General features: G+C 38.1%; 1 protein-coding gene across 1 annotated transcript in view; it reads left to right on the forward strand.

The window, feature by feature from the left end:
• ADAMTS16 (ADAM metallopeptidase with thrombospondin type 1 motif 16) overlaps window positions 1-9,566 on the forward strand; it is a 246,212-nt gene extending 236,646 nt beyond the window's left edge. Inside the window, exons 22-23 of the mRNA XM_021004427.2 lie at window positions 7,135-7,282; window positions 8,152-9,566. Coding sequence (XP_020860086.1) covers window positions 7,135-7,282; window positions 8,152-8,267 — 264 coding nt within the window. The 3' untranslated portion in view covers window positions 8,268-9,566. The remainder of the gene's footprint in view (window positions 1-7,134; window positions 7,283-8,151) is intronic.
• The last annotated feature ends 332 nt before the right edge of the window (window positions 9,567-9,898 follow it).

Below are 9,898 nucleotides of genomic sequence, written 5' to 3' on the forward strand. Positions count from 1 at the left end.
ATATTTTTTTAACCTCAATAGAAGTTAGGGAATTGTGAAGTCTTGAGTCTTTTCAAGATTTTATTTACTTCTTTGTCCTAATGCTATTTTAATCTTGATTCTCCCTCAACCCTACTTAAGTGCGTGTGCATGTAGGAGGAGGGGTAATGAACTGGTACCTGTGATCTCATGTTTTGGGGGAACTCCCAGTGTGAAAACTTCTGTGGATGGGAATCTGTAGCTCACTCAGAACCTTAGAGACATGCCCAGAACCCTGAGGAGTTAAGTGACTTGCCCCAGGTTGCACAGCTTGTATGTGTCAGAGAATATACTTGAACCTGGGTCTTCCAAACTACAAGGCCTGCTCATTAACTAAGCACTGTGGTACATTACCTGGACTCTTGATTCAGAATTTCCATCTATCAACCAAGTGAAGAAATTTGAATTTTTATAAAATTGGAGCTCTGGATTTTGTTTTTGATGGGTGAAGGTAGTGTTTAAGGAAATACTTTCAGTGATACTATACTTAGCATAATCCAGGATACCAACGAGCAAAGTATGACCTTGAAGAATGTCTAAAACACACTTGCAAAGAATGAAGCCAGGCTTTCTTTTTTTTTTTCCCGGAATTATGTTTTAGACCAGAATATACAGAAATAAGGAATATTTGATAGGAAACAGCTGTTATCAATTGTATTTGACCCTGATAATTTGGAAATTAAGCATTCACATGCCCACACAATTAATTTTCTCTGGTTGCTTATGGTCATATTTTAAGACTAACTTACTGAGGAATTTTGCTGAGCTTTGTTAGAAAGGCAAGAGGGGAGGGGAAGGAAAAAAAAAACTAGCAGAAACATTAGAGGCATACCATGCTTATCAGCTGAAATCCCGAGGTGCTTGATTTTAATATCCAGTGGGCTTAACTATCCTTCAGCCCAAAGAAGAAAAATAAAAATGCTCTCAGCTTGTCAGTTTACAGACATCCTTTCTATTTTTCATTCTCACTCCCCACACAGAAGGAATAGCTTATGTGATCTTGTGTTTGTCACTCAGTCAGGAGGGCGAGGACTTTTGAATTCCTAGATTAAGAGCCCATCTGGGGCAGGGAAAGTGAAGGAAACAATGGAAGGTAGAGTTAATTGCCCTCAGGAAGAGAGCCCTGGAGCCCTGCTCAAGGTCACTGAATACTATGGGATTCTGGCACAATGTTCCTGTAATTTTGGGCAAGTGGTGTTACCCATATACCATAACCCAACTTTCATACCATTTTTACACCTTCTGTTTAAAAGGTTTCATTTCACCACTGTGTACCAAACTATCCAATGGAAAAAATCAAGCCTGCTGTCTTTTTGCAGGTACTATTTTAATTGCCTACATTTTTAACATTTTTGGAGCAGGTCCTATTGTCTTAAAATAATTTACATAATTCTGGCTAGACTGTTAAATGATTTCCTTTTTGGATTCACTGATTGCTAAGTGTTTCCCTTCTTTTCTTTGTGCATTTCTAGCTTCCTCTGTTCTCTGAGTTGTGTTATGGATTGTTCCATTGAGCAGTCATATGCATAAGTGTATGGTTTGTTCTCAGGAATATTCACTTTCATTGAGGTATTCACTTTCTCCATTTCCAAAAGCACATTATGCTAAGAGTGGAGGTGTTTGGGAAAAGCACTAAAATAATCTGTACAGAAGAAATTTGTGTATCAAAACAAGTTCCCTACAATTCTTTAAAGTGGTGGACCCTCCAAACTTCTCATTGCCAAGGCAGGATCTTAGGGTCAATCAAGAATTCAGCAAACATTTATTGAAGCACCTCCTAGATGCCAAGCATGATGCCAGTCACTTGGGATACAAAGACAAAAAAGCTTCATCAAAGAACTTACATTCTATGGGTGAAAAAATCTATGCTGATCTAGATACTTACAAAATACATACAAGGTGGTTAGAGTAGGACAGAGTACCAGTAGTTAGTGGGGATCAAGAAAAAGATTCATGAAGAAGATGGAACTTTACCTAAGTCTGATACAAAACTAGGAATTACAAGAGGTGTGTGTGGGGCGAGGGGGATGGGGGGGACGGGGGGGGGAGGTTGCAATGAATAGGTACGGAGATCAAGCGTTAAGTTCCATTTGTGAGGAAAAATAAAAAAGCCAGATTGACTGGATTGTAGTATGTGAAGTTCAAGAAGTTGTAACAGACTGAAAAGGTAGATTAGAGTCAGGTAGCATAAACTCATTTTAAGTAGGGATTATTTTATTCTTTGTAGTTGCATCCCCAGTACCTAGCAAAGTGCTGAGCACAGTGCTTAATAAATACTTGATAGACTGATTGATAGCAAAGAACTTTAAATGCCAAACATAATAGTCCACATTTGTTCCTTAAGATGATAGGGAGCCAATGAGTTTCAATGAGTATGGTAGTGACATGGTCAGACATGCACATAAGTAAAAAGAGTTTGACAACAGCATGAAAGAGGGATTACAGAGGGGAGAGTCTTCAAGTAGAGAGACCAAGTAAAAGAGCTACTGTATTTGGAGCTTCATGACTCTATTTGGGGTTTTCTTGGCAAAGATGCTAAAGTGGTTTGCCATTTCCTTTTCCAGCTCATTTTACAGATGAGGAAACTGAGGCAAGCAGGGTTAAGTGACTTGCCCAGAGTCATATAGCTAGTCAATGCCAAGGGTAGATTTGAACTCAGAAAGATGAATCTTCCTGGCTCCAGGCCCAGCCCTCTCTCCACTGAGCAACCTAGCTGTCTAACTGCAGTAGTACAAGGGAAAAGTGATGAGGGACTGAAATAGAGTGTAAGCTGTGTGGGAAAAGAAAAGGGGACAGATGAGAGAAGTGTTGCAGAGGTAGGAATGACAACATTTGGTGAACTAAGGGAAAATAAAGACTCAAGGATAACCTTGAGAAATGACAGCCTTCGTGACTAAGAATAGTAGAACCCTCCACAGTAATACAGAAGTTTGGAAGAGAGGTAAGATTGTAGTGAAAGGTAGTGTTTTGTTTTGGACATCTCACAATGAACATTCAGTTGGGAATGGCCAATAGGCAGTTGGCGATGGCCATCACTTCAGAGGAGAGACTGTTGCTAGATATACAGATCTAGAAGGCATCTGCACTGAGATATAAATTAATCCAATGGGAGCTGATGAGGTTCCCAAGTAAGAGAGAATGAGGACAGAATAGGCAGTGAAATGCATCCTGGGGTACCCAGAATGAGGCAGCTTGAGATGTATGATAATCCAACAAAGAACACTAAAAAATAATGAGAGCTAGAAGGGACCTTGGAAGTCATTTAGTTGTCTCCTTCTTTATTTAGTTCTGACCTATCCAGATACTTGGATCTAGAACAGCTTGTGAGCCTTATTGGGATGAAGAGTGAGGCGGGGGAATATTTTAGATTATCTAATTTGGGGTATAGCTATGTTTAGCCCTGGTGACCCTAAAGTCACTCTGGAATATCCAACCTGACCTCAGATTATCCACAATATTGAATACCCTCAATGAGCCAGTTTGATTCTAGAAACAAATGGGAAAGCACCTGTAATGGGCAAGCCCCTTCAGGACCCTGGACAAGGCTTGAGTCCCTAGAATTTCCATGACATCCTAATTCTTCTGCAAGAAGTATCTTGATAAGGATTTGTCAATTACACAATAAGCACCCAGCCTGGTAGGTAACTTTTACTGGGTTGTACCTACTGGATAACTAATTAAACTAGCCGATAGCCCAAATATTAACACATGTAAGTTAGAACCCAAGGTTGCTTAGATACTACCATGGGTCAAGTAGGCATGCAAAATCTTAGAGTGCTTCCCATTCTCACTCCCATTTGGACTTCAGTTATTTTTTTTAAAAGAATTTCAGTTAGCCAATCTGAAAATCATTAGTAATAACTTGCTGCTAAAGTCTCTATTAAATACCTGACTACCATTACTGCCTCTGTTGAGAGGGAATTCCCTACAAGTGTTCATTGCCAGGCATTACCATTTCTTGCACCTGCCACTACTGTCTCTGAATTTTGTTTTGCAAGAGAGTAGATGGTCGTTATCCAGCCTCTCTTCATGCTGATGACACATATCCTTTGAACTCTGAGTATCCTGAAGCTATCCTTGACTCCCTAGACTTTTTCTATTATAGAGTCATATCATGTAATTTGCTAAAAGATGTTTGGCATCGGGGTGTGTGGGGAGAGAGAGAGAGAGACAGACAGAGAGAGAGAGAGACAGAGAGAGAGAGACAGAGAGAGAGAATGTGACAGACAGAAGACAGAGAGACAGAGAGAGAGAGACAGAGAGAGAGAATGTGACAGACAGAAGACAGAGAGACAGAGACAGAGAGACAGAGAGAGATTATTTACTAAAGCATTCTGCAAATCTATACCTACGCAGATATTTTGAAATTACATTTTTTTTAGATAGCATATTTAGTTTTAAGTTCTCCCTATTCCTCTTTGCCACCAATTCAAGTCTACGTTTTTCTTCAAATGCGGCATAAAGAATAAAGAAATTTCAGTTGTTTCATGTTTGAACATCTTTTCTTACTTTGTTCAAGAAGTTCTCATAGGCTTCCTTTTTAAAAGTGTTATGTCTATAATAGACAATAGATGCCTGTGGAATATTCAAAATTAACATAGGAATGAATGAATATGGAAGATGTTGAAAAGCTAGACCATGTCTAGGAAGGTAACCAGGTAATGAAGGGACTCAAAATCACAGCACATGAAGGCTGATTGAAGGAAATGTGCATATTTAAAGATCTAGAACCTTTCAAATATTTGAATTACTATCAGGTAGAAGAGGAGCTAGGCTTATTCAGCTTGGTACATCTAGTACCAATGGACAGAAATTAAAGAGGAGAAAAAATGACCTAATAATTATAGCTCTCAAAAAATTAAAATAAAGTAGACTGCCTGAAGCTCATGAATTCCCTATCACAGAAGATCTTAAAGTAGAGTTAGGTTGCCTGATTATTGGGGATTTTTTTTACATTTTGAAACAACTTCTGAAGACACTTTCAGCTTTCAGTGTCTGAAACTATGAGTTGAGAAATTAATATCTGTTTAATTGATTTTTCATTTTATAAGATAAATACATGTGCTATGTACTCTTGGACAATTTAGAGAATTTGATCCACAGTATTATGTTCAATATTTAGTGATTTTTATTCCAACCACAAGTTGATATGTGAATTTAGTTGACTAGGAAAGAATCTAATTGTTGTTGTTTAGTTGTTTTTCAGTTGTGTTCAGTTGTCCAATTCTTTGTGACACCGTTTGGATTTTTCTCAGCATATCTATCAGTGTAGTTTGCCATTTTCTTCTCCAGCTCATTTCACAGAAGAGAAAACTGAAGCAAACATGTTTAAGTGATTTGCCCAGGGTCACACAGCTAGTGTCTGAGGGCCAGATTTGAATTCAGGAAGATTGAGTCTTCCCGACTCCAGGCCTGGCACTCTATCTACTATGTCACCTAGTGGTTCATGAGTATATAATCCTTTCCAAAGTCACAAATATATGCATATTCCACCTAAGATTTTTAATTGTTTGCTAAAAAACACTGTCATTTTTTCCATAGGAACAATGTTATTCATATTACAAATGGAAAATTGGCTGTATGATGTTTCAGTTTTACAGTAGGATTTCATGAATTTATTATGGGATTTAACTTATAATATTTTAAAATTATTGAGAACAGTACCAGTAAATTCCATCTTGTCCTAGAAGCAAAAATTTCCAGATAGTGGTGCCTTCTTTTTGTTTACTGTCTCTTTAACCTTCAGTGGAAGATGAATTGCCTCTATATTTATTGTCATTTTCACACTGTGCACTGTCCTACTCCCTGGAAAAGGGGAAAGAAAATGTTAGGTAAATCATTATTGAGTCCTCATTGGATCTCATAAACAGAGAAATTTGGTGAGGTTTTTTTTGGGGGGGGTAAGAATGTCTCACCCTATAAGAAAAGAAGGGAAAGGGAAGACAAACTTCATCTGCTTTAGGATTCAGCCCATGGCAATCTTGAAAAATGACTTAAGAAAGATGATTAACCTCTAGTAGCGTAACTTGTATGCAGGTTCTTTTATGACAAAGGAATTATTCCTATAGTACTAACTCTGACCCTTTTAGGGTAAAGCATCTTGAAAAAAATCAAAGAAAGGGAAAGGGAAAAGAAGCAAAAAAGGGGGGGAAGAGAAAGAAAAACAGAGGGAAGTAGAGAAAATGAATAAAAGTTATTGTTGTTGGGGACAGGGGACTACATCACTCACGTATATAAAAACATGATCTTATTCATTCTAGCATCTGGTAGGAATTTAGGTAGAAAATATGCTAATAAATTAAAAAAGAATAACTTCTGTACTTACCTTTAAAAGAGTTCATGTTCTGCATATAAATCTACCATCTTCTTCTCTTCTTTTAACATACCCCAAAGTAAATATGAAAATATGGGCATATTTTTTGCTTTATCACAACAAATTCAATCCCCCAGTTAGTAATAAATATAATAGCATTATTCTAGAACTAGAAAGAACCTCAGAAATCATCTAATTCAGTTCCCTCGATTTGCAGATTAGGAAATTGAAGAGCAGAGAAGCTAAGTGATTGGCCCAACATTACACAGATAGTAAGTGTTAGAGGCAAGACTTGAACCTAGGTCCTCTGACCTTGAAATATTGTACCATTCTACTTCCTGGGGGAGGAAGGAAGGCAGGAAGGCGGAAGGCAGGAAAGAAAGAAAGAAAGAAAGAAAGAAAGAAAGAAAGAAAGAAGAAAGAAAGAAAGAAAGAAAGAAAGAAAGAAAGAAAGAAAAAAAAAAGAAAGAAAGAAAGAAGAAAAAAGAAAGAAAGAAAGAAAGAAAGAAAGAAAGAAAGAAAGAAAAAAAAAAAGAAAGAAAGAAAGGAGGGAGGGAGGGAGGGAAGGAGGAAAGGAAGGAAGGAAAAGAGCTCCTTAGTCTCTTCCAGGTCATTGTGGCTAGTTTGTGAGTGCTGGGCATTTGCCTTTCTTCCTCATTATAAACATTTCTTTTTCAGCCTCTAGCTTTCACATTTCCTTCAATCACACACACACACACACACACACACACACACACACACACACACACACACACACACACACACACACACATCTCTATAATTTTTGTTGTCCTTGTTCCCAGTGTACAGCAACTTGTGGAGGTGGAGTTCAAACACGATTAGTCCAGTGCCTAGCAAGTGGCCGGCCAACCACAGGATGCTTTCCACAGCAGAAACCTATCAGTTCCCTAGCCTGCAATACCCACTTCTGTCCTATCCCAGAGAAAAAAGGTAAATGTGACTGACAGTATTTCCATGTTTAAATTCATTTCAACAAGCATTAAGCCTCTACTCTGCAGAATATTAACGGCAGGTGATAGAGAAAAACACAAAGTTTAGATAAAACATGATGCCTCTGCCCTTAAGATGATCGGGGAGGAAATAGTTGTGAGAAATATTTCACATAAAAAAAGCTGTTCAGAATACTTGGATAAGAAAAATGAGGCTATAAACCCTTTGTAGGCTTCCTAAGTCAGACAAAAGCCTACCATATTCAGTTCTGCTTGCTGTATCAACCTAGATTGTGCTGCTTTACAAGTCATGATTAAATACCCCCCAAATATCTAAAATCTTTAGAGAGACCAGAGATCTGTCTGTTGAGTATTTTCTAAGAAGGAATATAGCTAGAGATAGTGAGTGGTTTGGCTAAATCACAGGATTTAAATGTGAAATTTAGTTAACAGAGGAATTATTGTCTAGGTGGATAAGTGGGTGGGTAGGTTTATTTGGGGGAAAAGGAAGAAGGAAAAGAAGGAGATGTTCCAAGCTTCACAAGAGAATATCAAAGGAAGGTCTCCTAAAGTTTTGAAATTATCTAACCTACATAGTTTGAACACTCCCTTTAAAGTAATAACAAAGTATGTTTTACTTGCCCAAAATATCTATTTGCTGACTATGGTGGATGGTGTGTTTGGGGAACTAACAGATCATGGGGGATACAACACTACAATGAGATAAACACTTATTAAGCACCTACTATGTGCCAGGCACTGTGCTAAGTTCTCAGGATACAAATAAGTAAAAGAAGGATAGACCCTGCCCCCTGGAAGCTTACAGTCTAGTGGCAATATTGAAGATTGATGGTTTCTCCTCTTTTTCAGATACCTTCTGCAAAGATTACTTCAGTTGGTGCTACTTGGTGCCCCAGCACGGAATGTGTAACCACAAGTTTTACGGCAAACAGTGCTGTAGGTCTTGTTCAAAATCTAATTTGTAATTTAGGACTGATTCCCATGGTGGGAAAAAAACATATTTTCAGCACAAGAAAAGAGCTGCACAATCTGAATTGGGCTGTGCCCAAGTAAGATAGAAATCCGAAGAATAACTAGGCTTGTTTCTTTGACTTTGGGGTTATTTTTTAATGGGCCTGAACACACACACACACACACACACACACACACACACACACACACACAAATGGTATTATGAATGGTTTAAACATGGAAGCCTTGTATAACCTTATGCAGTATTATGGCCGGTGTCAAACCTACCAGTACTGCCAGCAAAAGGAATCTATTCTAAAGGGGATGGACAAAGCTTTGCTAAGGAGTATGTCGTTGTTGTAGTATTCCTTTTAATCTCTAATAAATTAAGGCCCAAAACTAGGCCAAGATGAACTTGCTATAGTATATATGGTGCTTTCTGAAGAAAAGAAAAAATCTGTGAAGAGGACGACAAGTTAAAATGACCTACCACCAGGCACATGCAGTATCTCGCCCCTCTCATCTCTGTGGTCCCTTCCAGCTCTTAAGTTCTGAAATTCTCTGAGTCTTCTTTTTTAAAAAGGGGCAGGTGTTAACAAGAACAGAAGCTGTCAGGCCTATGCGGCCATCCTCCGCAGCTGCTGTTCCTCTTTCTGAATATTTCCTCGCACACTAACAATATCAAAAGTTCCATCAACATACTTGAAGCACTTGAACCTGGACACTGTGTCTTGATTCATGCTCCAGATGTGGAAAGGGGGAAAAATGAAATATCTCCAAAGGTGCTTCCTTCCCTTTCAGACTCATGAGCCAAATGAGAATTTTTTTCTGTTTTATTTTTTATATCTATCTGTCATTTACAAAGGAGCCTTCCTATTTAAACATTTCTTTATGCTTTCCTGTAACAGAAAACAAAGAAAGAAAAAGAAAGAAAGAAGGGAAGAAAGAAAGAAAAATTATTCTGTATCATCTCTTTTTAAATGCCTGGTTATGCCCAAATCCTGCTGTCCTTTATTTAAAAACTATGGTACTACTACAATAGTTGTCTGCTAAATAACCAACTTTCTAAACTAGAAATCCATGTTTTATATGTGTGGCAGTTTGGGGGTTGGTTTGTTTTTGCAATACCCATTTAGAATGAATCCAACATTTCACGAATGAAAAAGCTGCACATCGTCCTGTTTCCAACATACTCCTTTTCAGTATTGGTGCTGCCTTAAAGTTAATGTTCTCATGGTGCAGCTCCACTTGTAACGAGCACCTGAATATTTATGTTTTCTGAAATTTTATAATAAATTTTTTATTGTACTGTTTGCCTCTGGACTGTCTCATCATTTTATAAGATAATAGGATCACAGATTTGGAGCTGGAAGGGGCCTTAGAGGACATTGAGTCTCTCTCCCCCTCCCCTTTATTTTTGACAGATGAAGAAATAGAGGCAGGAAGAGGTTAAGTGACTTGCCCAATGCCACATAGCTAGTAAGTATCTTCAGCAGGATTTGTACCCAGGTCTTTCTGACTCCAAGTCCAAAGTTCTTTCTACTATTCCACAATGCTTTCTCATTCCTGGGTAATCATTGAATTGGTTTGCTTTTGAACCAGAAAGTTGATGCTGACTCTCTACTGTTCACATATGTACAATAAG

This window comes from Phascolarctos cinereus, unplaced genomic scaffold, assembly GCF_003287225.1.
Source record: "Phascolarctos cinereus isolate Bilbo 61053 unplaced genomic scaffold, phaCin_HiC Scaffold_4;HRSCAF=312, whole genome shotgun sequence".
Classification (NCBI taxonomy): Eukaryota; Metazoa; Chordata; class Mammalia; order Diprotodontia; family Phascolarctidae; genus Phascolarctos; species Phascolarctos cinereus.